We start from the raw sequence: 18,827 nt of genomic DNA on the forward strand, positions 1-18,827 counted from the left end.
TTCAGCCTTGCAGATTATGCCATGACCTGCTTTTACCTCATTTGATTGAGAAGAAAGTTGTCCTGTGCAACATAAAAAGGGCCCTCTACTGAATTTGTCTAGTAACTCAGTTCAAATGGCTGAAAATAAATCAGTGTGGAACATTATTAGAGCCTTGGTTGCAGAGCAATGACTAATACACATGGACAACAGACTGATCATTAAGAGGGAAGGCAGTGAGGTCTAAAGACACAGCAACCAGACGTGCTTCCTGCGAAATGCAATGCACACACAGGGCTGTGACTACCCATGTTATCGTCTTACAGTTGATGCATTTTCTAAGTGTCTCTTATTTTGACCTTGACTTGAGCCATACTGCCCTCGCTCCATCAGCTAATCCATAGACACATGCACACAAAGATGCACACATTAATGCACATATGTAGAATTGCATAGCTACAGATAATTGCATTTTGACAGCAGCCTCTTATAACAGTCCTTCCAATTACACCTCCAACTAAGAGTCTCCAGTGCATCTCCCACTCCACCAGTGGTGAATGATGATTATGATTGCTAATGATGATGATGATGATTGTTAGCTCAAGTGCCAGAATTGAACTGTGTTAGACCCACTACCCATCTGTGGGTCTGTACAATAAGGTTGGGCACATGACTTGTTTAGATGCCTCAAGTTATTATGTTATTCATGAGCTGGTGTGCTCAGGTTTGTAACGATGAACCGTAGAGGACACAAAGCTTGTGTGAGCATGCAGTGCCAGAAAAGGTTTTCATATTGTTACATCTCATTGCTACTTGACTAGTTTTAACATGTTAGTGAACTTGCACTGTGATGGGGCTTTCTACATCACTTTGCCTGAGCATCTCTTTGACGCACCTGAGTCGCCAAGTGTAGCCACTTGCAGGTTTTGGGCAACTTAATTAATCTGCTGATCCAGAACAAGGTTTATTGATTATTAGCAAGATTAGCTCAAACAGGTTATGTTGTGTTGAGCAGCAGGCTCAGAATCTGCTATCATTGCAATTCAAATTAAGATGAGAGAAATGCACAGAAAAGTTGAAAAGAATGTTTAAAGAGTGTTTTTGCATTTTTCCTTTACTTGGTGAAATAATATGAAGATATCCTGATAATGCGTTTGTTCTGAGATGACCTTGTGACACTAATGACTGTGTGGGCCCATTGAAGATTTATTTTTTGTTAAGTGACTCGAGCTGCAGACCATGGATCAGGAACCAGATGTGCTGTTTTATAGGACTGTGGAGGCATTTTATTTGATTAGTTGGCTGCATTGAAAATAGCTGCTGTCCTGGTTTTGCAGGGCCTGATGACGATGTTCGGGAGCTCATCTGGGTTTTCTAAATGGGCCAGCTCCAGAGTGAATCCCCACCAATGTCTTGGATTCATGATTGAGAAACATTAAGGGGTCAAAATGCCCTAGAAACTTTGTTTTTGGCATATGATTGAAGACTTGATATAACCGATACATGGTTTGTGTATGGTCATCTGACTGCTGCAAGCAAAACGCTTTGTTTTTACATGATATGTTGTCTTACTAGCATTATAGCCTGTTTAAGTGTATGGCCTTGGTGATTTACAGCTTCAGAGGAAACACCCTTAGTAAAACTGAAGAACATTCATTCATTCATCTTCAAAACCACTTGTCCGTGTTGCGGGGGGGTGCTGGAGCCAATCCCAGCTCACATTGGGTGAGGTCGGGGTACACCTTGGACGGGTCACTTGTCCATCACAGGGCCAACACACAGAGACAAACAACCACTCGCACTCACACTCAGATCTACAGACAATTTAGAATCACCAATTAACCTAAATGCGGTGTCTTTGGATAGTGGGAGGAAAAAGGAGTACCTGGAGGAAACCTATGCAGGCACTAGGAGAACATGCAAACTCTGCACAGAAGTCAATTAAATTAAAGTCTCTGTCAATTAAATATATAAAATAAAATAATATATTCAGTGACACCTGCATGAAGGACAAGTATTGTCATTTAAATGAAAGAATGAAGCCACTGTTGTTCTGCTTTACTTGTGAATCAAACCCAGATCCCACGGGTCGTCATTAAATATGTATTTAGCACATTAGTAATACACAAACGTCATAAATCATGAAGCTACTCTCCCCACATGAAATTCCATGAACTGGTTTAGTAATTAAAAATAATGTGGCTCTATGTTACTTGATATTAGATTGTCCACCTATACTCCAATATCAATTGGAATGTGAACCTCATGTTTTCGTGTGTGTCAGAATCAGTTTTGCCTGTGCTACTTCACAATGTGGCTGCTGGAAATATTTGACTTCAAAACCCAGACATGCTTCTTACCATTGGTGGGGAAGCAAGGCCAGTGTCTGTGGTTGGAGCTGCTGAGCGAGGCACTCTCATGCTGTAAATCCTGTTATGTCACAGATTAGCAGCCTGCAGGGGGTCGAGGGGGTTAAGTTTCACCTGTTGACCACTAAGATTAAGGCCCCTGTAAAGGCACATCCCAATGGTCCGATTAGTATTAGAGGCCTTTAAACCGAGGTGCAACTGGGAAGGTGACATGACATCTGGTTGAAACCAAAAAAGGTTATCAGGGATCAGAAATACTTTCCACTGGTAGATGAGGTTGGACTCACTGCTTATTGGACAACCAAATCCTAAATTGACAAAGCAGGAATTTGAAAGGTGCGTCAAACCAGTTCTTAATTTGTCAGCACAGGAATGTGACCTATTAACATCTTACAGATAATTGTAATGCTATTTTGACTTAAGAACTACATTTCATCTTCATTATATTTGACAGTGCGGCACTTTGCATAAGCAGCAAGTTCCATTTCAGCAAATACTGTTTCAGACAGGAAAACCCTGAAATGATGAACAACCTCTGCCTCCTCCACCCCAAACTCTACATATACAACTCTTTCTTTCTTTGTAGGCAATACTGCATATCTTAATTAAACTCATGAATTGCTGCATTATTAACAATTTTATTAATTAGATTAATTAGTTTTTATATGATCAACTATTATAACTTACTTTTTATTGTCCTTTTATTTTTTTATACTTAATTATGGAATTATTACGGTATTTGACTTATATGCACCTAATCTAATCTTTTCACTGCTTTGTTTGGTATGTCAAAACACTTTGCAAGCTCTGCTTGTTAAAATGTGCTATGCAAATCAAGTTTTCATTACAATCATCATTATGAGCACAGTAAAACTAACAGTAATCTCAATAGTTTACAGGTATTTGGTCTATAGCTAAACTCAAGAAGCTTACATGACAAATAAAACTGTTGTTTCATTGCAGCTTCACTTAAACCTTATCATTAGGATTCATCATTTGACAGTGAAAGAAACCAAAAAAACACTTGAACTGTAAACTCACCAACACTGCTTCTTGTTCAGTATGACCTGTATATGTGTAACCTATATGAAAGAGACAGAATATGGTTGAGCATGATTATATCTACTTTAAACCTCAGTAATGTATTTGCTGTATCGCTGCACTTTATCTTAAGATGACACCATCCTGTCCAGTCGTCACCTCAGCTCCGTATACAGTGCCAAAACCTCCTTTGATATGAATGAGTCAAACACATTTATGTTGTTTTATCTTTAATAATACCTTCTTTACCAAGACCTGGTTATGAAATGTCTCTTGGGTAAATTAGTCTCCATTAATCCAACACCTGCAAAGGCTCTTGATTAGAGTAGAAAATCAGGTGTGTTGGAGATGACCCCAGTGACCCCTCTGATGTCACTTCTGAGCCGCTCTGAAATACTTCTCCATTATATCCTAAAATGCTTGGTCTTATTATTCATATCTGATGCTCATCTTATTAAAAGATCATGCTGTAACCCTTACATTTTGTGGATTTCGTCTAAACGTCAGAATTTTTCTTGTTTTAGAGTTGGGCACAGATAGGAACTCCCTGCAAAGGCCTCCTCAATAAACTTCATCTTGACAACCACTACCCAAAAATGTCATCTCATTAAGAAGTAGATGCATTCCCTCACCATGGAACAGTAGAAACAGTGATGGAGTGGCAGCTGTGATTGAAACCATTAAGTGATTAATTGCACTCCCCAAGAGAGCATTTTCCCATAAGTAGGAGTTAACATTTACATACTCCACATCCTTGCAGGTTAGGAATAGCAAGGCCTATCAACAATGATCAAATACAGAACCTAGGTTGAATAACACAACCTCGCTATATAGAAATACAAGTTGTTTGATTTGGATGAGCTCTGTGATGGACTGGCACCCTGCCCTCACCTAATGTGAGCTGGGTCGGCTCCCACACCCCTCATGAGCCAAAATGTATACGTTGTAGAAGATGAATGAACAAATGCATGATTTGGATGTTCTGGCAATGGTTTCACAAAGTCGGTTTCAAGTTCTCCATGTTTTAACTTGGTTTTAACACTTTTTAATGCTCTCGTGTTTTGTCTCTTGTGTTGATTTCCATAGGATATTATAGTAGTTTTAAGACCAAAAAAACATCCAATTCATAATTTGGCTTTCACCATCTTAGATTTTGGATACCAAAAGAAACCATATTAGGAAAAGTGGAACTATGAGAGGTGACACAGTTTGTCAATAACATAATTAATGAGCATTGTCTTGTATTGAAGAAGACACGAATGAGACAATACACTTATCAGGATATCACTTACTGAGCTCATAAATCCTCTGAGAAATCTGGAGTCCATGGTTGCAAGATCACAACTTTAACGAATGAGCTCTGGTAAGTGCCTGTGTGGATCTCTGAACTGAGCCGACTCTGGGGACTCTGTAGTGCTAAGATGAGCCTAGACTCTACATAACCTGTAGATAAGATAAAACTCCACTCTGTCATCCAATCATGTTATAATACCAAGCTTATTACAGCGCAGTGAAAGTGGATTTATACAAACAACCTGTAAAGCTTTAGTAGACCAGAGAATTGGTTTATAACATATATATATATATACCCTACCATGCAGGTTTGAATTTTAATAGTTAACATGCTGTATTAGTAACTGGAGGCGTTTCAGCCTCTCCTTCAATCCATCTCCTGCTCTCAGTGAAAAGGGTTCCCTATGACTAATTTGTGGTTTGAAGAATTGCAAGCTGACTCAGCAGACAGATGTTGACAGATGTGTTATCTCTTTTATTCAACAGATCACCAGAAGTTGGAGCGAGAGGCCAGGATCTGCCGCCTGCTCAAGCATCCCAACATTGGTAACTAGTTCTCCCATTGTCTTCCCTGTGTCTATGTAAGTCCACCTTGCACAATGTCATGTGCAGAGCTGGGTCTGAAAACACACAGAGGTCAGCCACACATTTAATATTTATACTCAATTCCTCATAAGTGCTTTTGACAATTTCTATCAACACAAAACTGTGAAGAAGAAGTGTATTCTTCAATCAACCATCTCTTCTTGTACATAAAGGCCATTTGATCATCAACTGTATTTAGAAGTGATGTTTTTAGCAAGGCGCCACATCCAGCCAGTTCTCTATTTTACATTTTCCCACATCACACAATGACAGAATCAGCTGACTCCATCTTTCCTGAGACAGGTAGTTTAAGCAGTGGAAAAACCAGGTCTCTAAATTCCCTGAAAAGTGAAGACCCCTCATTCACTTCACTGAGGTCAGAGGTTCTGCTTGGCTGCAGAGCAACCATGCCAACACAAAGCCAGACCACAATATGACATCTTCTTGTGAGGTCCTACAGTGGTCAGTCATATGTTGCTGTTGATGATAATATGATAACTAATCTGAGTGTTAAACACATTTCAGGGGGTAAATTTGTATTTACTTGTACCTAAACTTACCAGGATTAGTCTTTTCAAACTTGGAGGAATTCCACACCTCAGACAGACAAAAAAGGTCAAACCCCTGCCTGTTTGGGCAAGACGTTAACCCTAACCTGCAGGTTTGGTAGAAACACTGCAAGTTCATAATTGTCATAGAACATAGAGATTAATTTGTTAAATTTAAGTGTAAAACATGTAAGTTCTGCTTGTAGCTATTTTGTTATGTTTCGTGTGTGAATGATCCTGTGCTCTGCCTTGGGTTAGGGTTAGACAGCATCGGATACAAATAGGCCACATCTTCATTGCTCCTTCCACCCCTCAAGCACATGCACAAATACAGCGAGACACGCCTCTTTCTTCCTTGCTTTAGAAGCCTCAGTCCTTGTATGTTATTGAAAATGAGATGAATGGGTGTCAATGACACAAGATGATAGGAGGCTATTTGCTTTTGGTTTACACATCTTATACCACAACTAAAAGAAAGCTAAAAGAAAATTTCAGCGCAACATGGTCATTTCTTTTTGAGATATGCCGTGTTAATAGATGGGTAGTAAAAAGACAACATGGGTGCTCTATTAATGGATAGCATCTCTTACACATGGGGTCCATAGAACCATGAAAATACTGATCAAATGAGTCAGAATTTTAATATTGACCCTCATATTTAAGAGCAAAGGAAACAAGTTGACAGAAGCAGAGTCAAAAAGCCTCATTACACCTGATGAGACCACCTCTCACTTCAAGAGTGATTTCTTTTTCATCACTCAGTGATTGAATTGTAACAGATGGCGTTGGTCATATTATTATTCCATTTGCCCACCAACCATTGTGCGGTGAGCCTTTACTCTTAATGATTGATGTTCCATATAATCAGGAGACAAATTAACAAAGACACAGGAGAATCCCCACTGGGATACTGCCTTATTTATTTATTTATTTTTATTTTTATTTTTTTTAAATCTCCTCACTCATCTCGCTGAATCAGAATAAGCTTTTTCCTGAAGCCCCTGTTTCACATCCATACTCTCACACCCGGTCACAGGGTACAACCGGTCTCTGTTGTTACTACCAGGGTCCGTTTTACTAACTTAGAAAACAGAATGCAGTTTATGAGGTATTCCATGCTGGCCTAACTTAGTCCTACCTCACTGGAAGACTACCTAAATTAACAGCCCAGCATTGCATTGTGCTGCCTGTTGAAGTTGCACTATGGTGGCCCTGAGCTATAACAAATCATGTTTACTAACTTGAGTGGTTGAGGGCCAGGGTGTGAAAAATTAAACCAGAACTTAACACAGATACCGAATCTAAAGCCTTCGATTCAGTGAATCCATGAAGCTCAGTAAGTAACCACAGGTATGAAATAACTACAACCCCAACACGTTTACAACCCACATCTATAAACCTGAAAATGAAATGAAGAGACGATGATGAATATCTATGAAACACCCAAGTAATTGATAAAGCTCCTTCACATGCCTCAGAAACTGCATATCCCTGACAATGTTTCTTTTGATAAGCCTCATGTATTTATTTATTTATTTGTTTATTTGTTTGTTTATCAGTTACAAATGATACAAATGTTTCAATCTAGATCATTCACAGGTAACGTAGTCTTGCATGAAATGTGAATGTAAACATGAAATGATTTTTTCCAAAATTCCACAGCTCCTACCTTTCCAGTGCCAAAAAATAGTTTTAAGAGTGGAAACAAATACAACAGGTAATAGTATATGTCCAGGAAGAAGCCAGATATCAGGTAACTAGAAAGAGGTAACTTCAAGAAGGAATGACTCATAAAATAAATACAGAAAGGGTCATATGAAGGCAAGCACAGAGACCAAATCCATGAGGAAGGGAGACCAGTCAGGATTAGACAGACATTCGCAGGAAGGAGGTAAGACAAGACACGTGAATGACAAAATAATACAGGAAGTAATTGAAATGTGAAATAAGGGAAACATAAACTTATGAGAGACAGCATCCTTTTTTTTTTTTTTTTCTTTCCTTTTTTTTTTTGAGCAATTTTGCTTGAGTAGTTTTGCTTCAATCAACTCTTGATAATTTACTCTGTTACCTTCTGCTGTTGTCTGGCATGCTGCCCTATGCAAAGGAGGAATATCTGGGATCATGGAGTAACTGTCCTTCTCTTCTCCTCCCTCTCCACAGTGCGGCTCCATGACAGCATATCAGAGGAAGGATTTCACTATCTGGTTTTTGACCTGTAAGTGCCTCACTTCTCATTCATCCACGTTATTTAACACACCTCAGCTGACAATCAGATTTCCCACTACTGAGGTATCATAAGTGATGAGATGGAAGGTGTTTTTGCCTTCCTTGTGGTCCACACCAACAAGTTCAATAAAACATAAACTATTGAAGCTGATGAAGCCACGTGAGGAGACAATGTCACAAGACCATCAGTTACAAGAACCCCAACAACGCCGAAGAACACACAATGAAATGTCTGTCTTTGAATTTACATACAAGTTGATTGGATGTTGAAAACAACATGCAGTCCTACACCACAGGGCCCTTGCACTACACACTGTGGTCTTTCTCAGACTCAGAAACTCCACATTAAACAAGAGACAAGACTAAGGACCATGGGTGTGAAGTGTTCGTTCCATTTTTCATCTCTATCAATAGCTAAAATACACACTTTACACAAACACGTGTGTGCACACGCATAAATCTTTGTGAATTTATCCTGTCATTTCCAGCTGCTGCAGTTCAACCCATTTCCTCCTCATAGCACTGGGGAACCCATCCTGCTCTCTGTGTGATGTGTCCGCAGATGATTTAAGGTTGATTGTGTTGAAATTAGCAACATCCTCCAGAATCCTGCAAATTCTAGCCATGTGTATTTTACACATTACCTTTCTGCTAGTGAGAATTAACAGAGTGAAGTTTTTCTTTCCTGCTCCAGAAGAAGCTGCAAAATTGATTTACAGTGAATAGTGTAGTTAGCATGAACTCTAGCAATTACAGAAATTGTATCAATTACAACTTGTATGTGCTGGAACAACTCTAGTAAAAACATTGGATATAAGTTGTGCTGAACAGTTTGACAGAGAAACTCCCCTGAGTTTTACACAGAGTTCAGTTTGTTTACAATGGGTTGGACTGCTCCGGAAGTCTGACAGAATGTCGCCTTCTGTGTTCAGAAAGAGGTGTCAGCACTTAACAATCAAGAAGGGGGAGGGGGTAATGAATCACATCACTGAGGGTTATTATGAAAAGAGCAGAATAGATACACTACCAGTCAAAAGTTGGAACACAATTCTCATTGTCATTCAAATGAAAAGGAAGGTGTGTCCTAACTTTTGACTGGTAGTGTATATTGCTGCCTAAATAGGAAAAAAAAAAAGAAATGAAACATGACAGATATTGTGGTGTGTTGCCACAAAAACAGCCGCTTGGAAGTCACACTTGACAGATGACATTTCATACAAGTCCACATTTTCATATTTTGTCAAGCACAGTCTTGTTTTTAAGTCTTGTTATTTTAGATGTGTATGGAACTCTTTTTGCTCAGCTATTTAAATCCCATATGAGAACTTTTTCTGCACAAGGTCAAACTGAATCACTGAATCAATCAAACATTTGCTCTGTTATCTGCACTTTGTCTGTTGCAGATAGTCAAACAGTTGGTGTTACTTCACTCCCAGATGAATGACTGTTCCTATTTTATATGACCAGACAATTGCATGTATTTGTGGAATGATTTCACCACCTAGCGTCTTAAGCATAAGAATGATCCTTTGACCAATGTGCTCTGAAAAGTAATTGTGCTACAACAACTTCATGCCTTTTTCTCTTCAGACATGGGAATTACTGTCTGTGTTTTTTCTGAAACCTTTGCTTCCAGTTTTTGTTTCTCATGGTGTTTGTTTCTCATCCAGTGTTACAGGTGGTGAGTTGTTTGAGGACATTGTTGCCAGGGAGTACTACAGTGAAGCTGATGCCAGGTCAGTGGGATGTGTTCACAGCTCTGATTTGCTTAAGAAATGTGTTGTCAAACCCATTTTTGGCACCACAAAGGCAGACAGAAGCAGAGACAATGAACAATCAACAAAATGATATCAATGCAAAACAGTTCCTCCACCCACCCATCAGTGTGTAAAACACAAAAATACATCCACTTATAAAGTGTTGTCTCTCGTTCTGCCTTTTTTATGCCTTTTATGGCCCAAATCCTCCTTCTATCCTTCCTGTTCTCCCTTTTTTTTTTTGGTTGTGGACTTGTTTTACCTTCTCTCCTGTTCTTAGCTGAATTTGTAAAGAAAAGCAGATTCATCCCAACACAGTATTCATAAGAGCCTTTTTAGTTTTTTGTTTCCATCAAGCTTGAATGTTCATTATTAATTGACAGAGCAGCTCTAGCTCATTTATGCAGATTCTAATTCATATTATCAAGCTTCTGGGTACTATTATTCAGTGGGTGTTACTGATTTTTCAGACATGACACTCTGAAATTGAGATCTGTAAGAGCTTTGATGACCATGCATGTGTTCTTTGTATATTGCTTTGTGTTAAACAGCTTAAAGGAACAGTTCAGTGTTGTCCTTTCTTTTCAATTTAGGTTTGTGAACATCTGTCAATCACATGTATGTCAGTTACATAGCTGTAATACGCATATGTGTGTGGTGGGAGGAGGGCATTAAAAAATATATATTGCCCCTGAAAGGGGCTTTATCATAACCACTGTCATTTAGCCCCATCCTTCATCTCCATAAATTAACAAGGTTAGTTCCATAAATTTCTGAGGTCCTTCTCTGTTACTCAATTGATACCGCTTATTCATAAGAGTTATGTGGGGTGCTGGAGCCAATCTAAGCCAACGTTCTGGGCAATGGTGGAGTACACCCTGGACAGGTTGCTAGTGTATGGCAGGGCCACTTGGAGCTATACAGAGACAAACAACCATTCACTCTCAACACAGGCTATACGGGCAATTTAGAGTCACCATTAAGTTGCCATGAATCCCTGACCCTCTGATTTTGTTCACAAGAGATTGTTCATTTTTCATAGTATTTTAGGGTGGTGTGTTCCTGCAAACAGCTTTTGCATGATCGATGTTTGAGTGGAATCAGTTGTTCCCAGCTGCCAGGTTGTTTAGTTCACAACTCTCAGTTCCATATCTCCCTGAGCCTCTAACTGTATGATTTTTGAGGTAGTGAAATACACTGAGTCATAAGACAATTGTAGAAGAGATGGGAACTAAGGCTGCTTGAGGGATTTATATGGAACTTGAGACAGAGCTAGGTTAGCTAATGGGCTCATGATTGAACTGTTCCTTTAAACCTTTGTAAATCAAGTGTTCTGGGTGTGTTGTGGCGTACTCTGTCTGCCTATTCTTGTTCCTTTGTTTCCTGACATTTACCTCTTCTCCCTCTTCCTCTCCTTTCTGCTTCTCGCCTGGTGTCTCTCTCCTCCACAGTCACTGCATACAACAGATTCTAGAAAGTGTAAATCATTGCCACATAAATGGCATAGTGCACAGAGACCTAAAGGTTAGTAAGTGACAACAGTAACAGCAAAAAGACACAGGCCTGCCCACCTGCGGCACCGCGCCTTGCTCCTCCGCTGCCTGATCAGTCGACTAATTAACCTTTCACAGAATGCTGCCTCCTTAAAAACCACCCCCCTCCACCAGACACCCTTGCACACTGCCATGACAGGAGTTTTTAAATTCCTACCTACTCCCTGGGCATTGTGGGCAGGTTGGCTGGAGAGGAGGTGGTAGGTCACGTTTTGCTGGAGGGGCTGGAGGATCTCATTTTGGCCGGCCTCTCCTGTATGCCAGCGCAGATAGTGCATGTAGCAGCCTTCAAATCATGCAGAGAACCAGCCACTGAGAGTCTGAGACCTGGGAGAGGAGGAGGAACAGAAAGTGGGGCTACAAGTTTTTGATATTTTGCAAGCCTTTTAAGTTTCAGATAAACATCACATTTAGATCTTGAAGTGATTGAGTCGATTCATAATGCCAATTACTTTATAAAAAAAAAAAAAAACTGCATTCAAAGCAGATTGTTATCCATATACATATTCAGTCAAGTTTTGGTTTATTTGAGGCTCACTTAGGGAAAACATCAAATCAGGATTTTGATTGTAAATCAACCTTCAGGACTAAATTCCTGGTATAGATGTGAAAGTTATTTCTTCACTATTCCTTAAGATAGTTTTCAGTCAGCATCCCTTTATTTTTTGATACAGTGTTGTTTCTTTCCTCTTGAGATGATCATAAATGCTAAAGTGGAGACTGATAGATTATTCCATCATTTGACAAGTTTTTTTGTTTTCAAGGGCCACTCTCCCAGATGGTCCTGTTTAAAAACATCTGGTGTGTCAGGCTGATGCAGTTACTAACTTAGTAAATTAATGTTGTTTTAACAAAGTGTGATTAAAATAACTGGGTCTGGAAAATCCAGTTTCTTTGATGATGTCACATCAAAGTTGTTGTTGTTGTACAGATATTTAATTTTTAGTTCAGAGAAGCAGTAAAGCCTGCTGATGGTTCAACAGTGATGGCCTGTTTCTGAGGCAAAGTCAAAGATGGCGACCAAGCTTTCCTTCAGCTTCCTCCTTAGTCTCTCAGGTCTGGTCTCCTGCTGGCCAAGAGCTAACACCACTTCTGTTTTGAGACTCAGGCAGATAATTGGCCATGTTGTGTGCCAGCCAATGACATAATTACATTGAATTCTTTCCTCAATCTGTCACAGCAAGCACCTGTATGTGTGACTGCAGTAACACATATACACATACACAAAAAGAAAAAAGTGAGTAAATGGTCAATTTCACCAAATTGCCCATTATTATGGTCTTTGGGAGGGTGTTTGCCACATTGCCATGCTACCGCCTCCTCTTGCTAACATGGCCAAGGGTCTCCGTGAGTGTCAAAGTGAGCTCACACAGCCAGACAGTGAGTGGTAGCTTGTCACTAACCCATGGACCCCTGGTGTTTGCATGTAGTCATTGCATTCAGCAGATCCTAGAGGCTGTGCTCCACTGCCACCAGATGGGCGTGGTCCACCGCGACCTCAAGGTAAGTACACAAGATGAAGATGTGAAATCAAGCTCTTGGTAACACACACTCCAACATGTCTTTACTGTGTACTCTGTGTGACTTTGTGTTTGAACCTACTCCACATCTACTCTGATGTGTCTGTCAGTTACATTTTATTTTCCAACATCGCTTGAAGATATTAGTTTTACCAGAGTCATGTCTCAGTAAATTATCAGATTCACACTTTGTATAAATAGGCACTGCCTTGTATTTATCAAACTTGGTCTCTAAAGAAGAGTTTTGTATGCTACATCAATATTCAAAAGATTTTATTACATGTTGGACAGAATAAGTCCATTTTAGGTTGGTTGATTGTTCCTTATCAGGGATGCCGGGGCTTGAGGGATTACAGTGATTGAATTATTTTTCCTTTATGTTCCTGACTAGTCTTTTCTGTGCCTGTTCTGAAGCATGTGAGCATAGGGAGTAATGGTTTTTAATCTAAATAATTTTCACTACAGATTCCAAACTTGAAAAAAGAGAAAAGTAAATCACCTGTAAGTCTGATAGAACTGACATGTTTTTAACTCATCCACTGAATTGCAACACAAATTTTGCCTAACTTCAAAAACCAAAGTGTTTTTACATTGCTTTACTATGCATCCACCACCAAACTGTCTACCAAATGGGCACAGATACACAGACTCACACAGGCCAAAATTACCCTGTCTTACTTTAATTACAGTTAGTATTTGAAAGTATTGAAGTATTTGAAAATATATGGAAGTATGGAAGTTTAAATGGACATAACTTTTCCATGTCGTTGCCTAAAGATGTGACTCAACATGTAGAAAGCAACTTTTCACTTAGGGTAAACAAAGAATGAGAGTTTAAATATCAAGATTCTTTGTTAACTGTTTTTGGAGAATAATGTAGCTCTGTGGATTGTCTGCGTTCTTCTAAAAGAGAGTTTAGTTTTGATGGAGAATGGAGCTGCAGTAAAAAACATTCTTGTACTGAGCTGTGAGGTCTGTGGTTCTTGATATTGAGTCGTTCTCATTTGCTGAGATGCTATTTGAGCAAATTTAGGTGAGGATGGATGTGTTACAGGTAGCTATAGTGATTCTGCCACTTTTAAGAACAATGCAGATATTGTGTTTCCCCACCTTTGGCATTTTGTGCCCTTTATTGTGTTTGAGCCTGATTAAATAATTAAATAATCATGCCTGCATGCCTTGCTACCTGCAAGATAGCAAAATATTCAGAGCACTGTACAGTATTGTCAGCATTCAACAAGTAAGCAGACAACAGTGGAAATGCTAATTTGTTGTCTTCATAGCAAACCCTAGCTATGATATCTGTGAGCTTGTGGAAGGCGGCTGGTTCAGTGTTTGCCATGTCTGAAGAATTTTGTAGACCTTAGATTTGTGTGCTGTTTTTTGCTTTTCTTCTTTTGTTTTCTGTTTGTGTTTCATGGGATAGCACAGAACCTTTGTCAGGTTTAGGCCATAAACTGAATATAAAGAAGAATATAAAGTGAAGCCACCCTTAAAAAGCCTTAAACCTGTATTTTATGCAATGACAATCCGGTGCCACCGCTCATTTTCAAAACAAGCCGGATTGCATTGAATTCTGTGTCATAGCCCGTCTCTTAGGCAGCAACAAAGATGGGAGACATAAATAGAAATTCATTCACAAAAGCAAAAGTTTATTTCCAAAATTGCTCAAACTGGAGTAAATGTGGAAGTCAGTAATCGGTGGTGTCTGCGTGTAAGGATGTGTGGAGATGTGTTGAACAAGCAAAAGAAGCAAAAATGTAGCAGCAGCCTTGCCTGTGTTCTGACCCGTCCAGAGAGAGCGAGTGAGAGCAGACAGGAGTGGAGCTTTAAACAGAGAGACATACACCAGGGCCTAGGTGTGGCTCATCCGCCCTGCTTCCTGCAAAAGAAGGAACAGCAGCAGAAAGGCAGAGACAACTAATGGAGGGGAGGGGTCGCCACATGCGTGAAAATGTATCTACTTCTCCATCTATTTATTAGCTCTTTTCCCAAATCTTTTCCTAGTGAGTTTATGGTCACAATGATGCCGTCTGAAGGAAAACGGACCAGAAGCAGAGTATGAATTTGGGCTCGGCGGTGCCAGAATTGACAGATTTTTGCACCTGCCTGAAACCATCAAGCAGGCCAGACTCCACATTGATGATTTTCAGAGGCCAAAAATTTCTTTGAGATAACAAAACTTTCCTGGTTATATTGGACTTGCTACATTCTTCTTCTAGAATAGACTTGTTTTGTTTCTAACTGTGCCATTTGTACTTTTCTAGTTTCTGTTTTTAATGTCATATTATGAAACACTTTTGAATGATGAAAGCTGCTTCGTAGATAAATTCTAATCAATATTATGAAATGTTTACTTCATGGTGATCAAGAGCTTTTGGAGTGTTCTCACTGCTGAACATGAAGTAGTCAATGGTCTTGTTTACATCTCTAATTCTGTTCCCAAAACTCTGATTTGCCAATCAAATGAAGTAGGTTTATCTCAGGTTTGCCCTACCGGCAGCATGAATTAGTTTGTATTTTGCATTCACTGACTGCACTCTCTCTGCATTCTGATTTGCTGTTGCCAGGCAGCTGTCACAGCTCAGTGCAGAAATAAAGAAAAAACAAATACATTTAAAACAAATATAGGAGGTGCAGATCAGAGGTTCTTTGGAGAGTGCTGTATTCATGATTTCATTTCTAAAGATAATGGTTTTGAGTAGTGCACACACACTATCATTAAGTTATTGTAATGTTTCTCAGTTTATGTGAAAGAACTTTGAAGCACTCTGAGCTTTAGAATGCTTTTCAATACCTGATGGGTGCTGTCTTAGAGGGTCCATCTTTATCTAGTGTCATGGTGTCTGTGTGTGTTTTTATACTCATCACCCTGTTAGTTTGACTGCATGTGTGGTTGTAACCTGAACAGCAAGTCTTACACCCACATTAGGTTGGAATTCAAGCTGTTGAAATATGTTAACATTTTAGTGATGAGTAAAAAGAAAAAGGAAAAAAAATAATTGAGTCATGAGCAATGCTAAAGCATCCTGAGTACCACTCACCACCACCACCTGTATGATCAGGCAGTGAAGCTTGTTATCAATCTTTAAGGGATCCATCTTTTGAGGAACCATCTGCAGTTTTGTTACAGTCATACTGGCAATTGTTAGAGTCAAGCGTATACCAGTTATTGTTAATGTATGAATACATTATACACAACCAATAGTTTGTAACTGCAACAACAAAGGAGAGGGGGGGCATTGAGTCTGATAACATTCCCAATATTCAAACGTTCTAACAGATCATGTGAAAGTCTTCTAGTTTTCCGTTGTGGTAGATGTGGCTGATGTAATTCAAACTTACTCTTTTTCTGAGAAATCATGTTTCCCTGTCAGTTTGTTCAGCCACATTATTCCAAATACTACTAAATTTCCCAGGAGCTTTTGCTGTTGATGTCATGGAGGTGGAGCATGAAGTGGGGAAAATAAATCAGGCCAGTAGAAAATGGAAACACTTTAGGATTGCAGTTGTGAACAAAACATGGAGCAGAAATTTGTACAATGAATCAGAATCTGAAGCCACAAGTTGGAAGATGAAGCTTTCACTACAATTCTAACAGAACATTAACACAATTTCAAGTCTTGCCAGCTAGCATTACTTCTAACCGTTTACATTCATATTTTAACCAGAGGAAAGTCATGTGTGTATGAGCCATGGCAACGCTCCAACTCTGACTCACTTTAAATTTTCCTTCAGGAAATGAATAAATTGTTGCTCAGGAATCAAAAGAAGCCAGAACAGTCATTTCTGTTTCATGATCAATGACTTCTTTGCTGAGGTTACTGCTACAACTGAGTGAATGTGTAGGAAAAGTAAAGAAAAATAAGTCAGTCAAGGAAAGTCATCTGCAAACTAAAATTAATTTTGGGTTATAACGTTACAGTTTATCATATCTTGTCAAATTTCCTTTTAATGAGCAAAATATTGCCAAAATTGAATTTATTTCTGAAATGATTTTTTTTTATGAATCTAAAATCTGCAATAATTAAATTAAAATTGCTTCACCTTTGTGGCCTGGTCATTTTTATTGTTAGGATTGGATGTTTGTAGTGAGCTGTGGCTGGAGGAGGCCAGGGGCCGGGGAAATTATGCATGATGCTGAGGAATGCACTACCCTCCACTCCCTCTGCCCTCCTACGCCTTGCCTTCTTCCCGTCCTTCCTCCTCCTCACACTTCTGACCACAGCATGTCTTCTACAACTACATAAATCCCAGTTCCCAAAAGCTGAACTAACTCCTCAAGCAACCAGGAAATACACACATTTTACTTAGTTACATGGGTTACAGCTGTTTTTCACAGTAGTAGTTGTTGTTTTGAATGATGAACCGCCTGATTTTTCCTTATGAATACAGAAAATGCCTCAGTGAATGACTATCTTGCTGAAGATGAATATGTGATCACTATGGCAAACTGGAATAGAAGAATTTTTTTTTATCAGATTTTCTTGTTAACTGATTTCCTGTTTGGCTAAATCAAGCCATCAGTTTTGAAAATGTCAGCAAATACGTCTTTCCCTCTTAGTGACACATGCTGGTGTACCAGACCAACTTTCTGCAGTGCTGCTGATTGAGTGGTTAGAGTACATGCTATGTAATCACAGACTCCTGTGTTCAGGTCCAACTTAGGACCTATGCTGTTGGTTGTTCCCCTTTCTCTCTCCTTGTTGACCTCTGTGTTGTCTATTTGCATATATATGATATGATATCCCTGTAAACAATACTAAAAATAAATATTCACTCCATCAGTTTTTGGTTCTTAGAATTGTTGTCCATGTCCTTACTCCAGCCAGAGAACCTGCTTCTAGCCAGCAAGTTGAAGGGGGCAGCAGTTAAACTGGCAGACTTTGGCCTGGCCATTGAAGTGCAAGGGGACCAGCAGGCATGGTTTGGTGAGTACATGCATTTGTTCACTTAATATTCAGTGTTAATATGTTTCACAGTTCTCGCTCACTAAACACCATGCTTTTGGTCTGATGTCAGTAAAAAACAGATGGGCACTATCAGGAGCTAAATAAAATCTGTACATGTTTGTGTGTTGTCTGATTAGAATTTATTGAAATAAGTGCTATGCAACTGTTAAATATTATATGGATTTTAGCCATTGTTGTTGTCTATTCCATTTATGGTGTACTGATTATAAAGGAACATTACTGTTCAACAAAACTCCTAATTTGAAGAAATTTTCAGTTCAAATTAAATTCAGACATCATTTAATTGAAATCATGACTCAACAGTCTATCAGAATCTTTATATGATTTGTTGCAGATCAGGAAACTCGACGGAACACTAATCAAATGTAATGATAAAAGTCCTATATATTGAACATAGATTAATGTTCATTGAATAAGGTGGTAGAAAGTTTTGGCACAGCTTTAAGGGAAAACTGGCTGCAGGATTGGAAAGATTAACATCATCCTTTTTGGGCAGACAGGTTGTCTGATCTGAATTATTCCCCTAGATTCTGATGTAGTTTTGTTATAGTTTTGTTAATTTTGCTTTCTTTCCTGCAGATTTTTTTTTGTCCGTTTCAAGAGAAATCAGATCAATTACTCAATATCATACTAGTGGAACTTTTTGGGGGTTGTTACATTAATCTAAATGAATGTTTCCAGTGAAACATTCTTGTGACAGTCATGTTACCATGTTTTGCTAGTGTTAAACTGTTGGTTGGCCTCAGTTTGAAAAAGTCCTGATTTACCCAGAATTCATGGCCTGCTGAAGTCATATAGTAAAGTGCTTAGTTGTCTGAATGTAGATATGATCTGAGATGATCATGCAGGTGCTTATCAGGAAAGTTCTTATTCAATGAAAACAGTTTGTTTTAAATGTCCTACTTAATGTCCTACCTAATGTCCTAAACACCAAAATCAATCTGCAGTTAATCCATTTCATCATTCAGAGCCTTTTTTCC

General features: G+C 39.0%; 1 protein-coding gene across 5 annotated transcripts in view; it reads left to right on the forward strand.

Annotated features, from left to right (window-relative positions):
- Positions 1-18,827, forward strand: part of camk2d1 (calcium/calmodulin-dependent protein kinase (CaM kinase) II delta 1) — a 64,687-nt gene that overhangs the window by 28,201 nt on the left and 17,659 nt on the right. For 4 of the 5 annotated variants that reach the window (XM_029526830.1, XM_029526831.1, XM_029526832.1 and 1 more), the window contains exons 3-7: positions 5,169-5,228; positions 7,979-8,033; positions 9,715-9,780; positions 12,785-12,857; positions 17,703-17,805. In XM_029526830.1, coding sequence (XP_029382690.1) covers positions 5,169-5,228; positions 7,979-8,033; positions 9,715-9,780; positions 12,785-12,857; positions 17,703-17,805 — 357 coding nt within the window. Of the gene's footprint in view, positions 1-5,168; positions 5,229-7,978; positions 8,034-9,714; positions 9,781-11,252; positions 11,326-12,784; positions 12,858-17,702; positions 17,806-18,827 lie in introns of all 5 variants that reach the window. The other variant, XM_029526833.1, reaches the window with a different exon arrangement.

The sequence above is a fragment of the Echeneis naucrates genome, chromosome 18 (genome assembly GCF_900963305.1).
Source record: "Echeneis naucrates chromosome 18, fEcheNa1.1, whole genome shotgun sequence".
In the NCBI taxonomy this organism is placed as follows: domain Eukaryota; kingdom Metazoa; phylum Chordata; class Actinopteri; order Carangiformes; family Echeneidae; genus Echeneis; species Echeneis naucrates.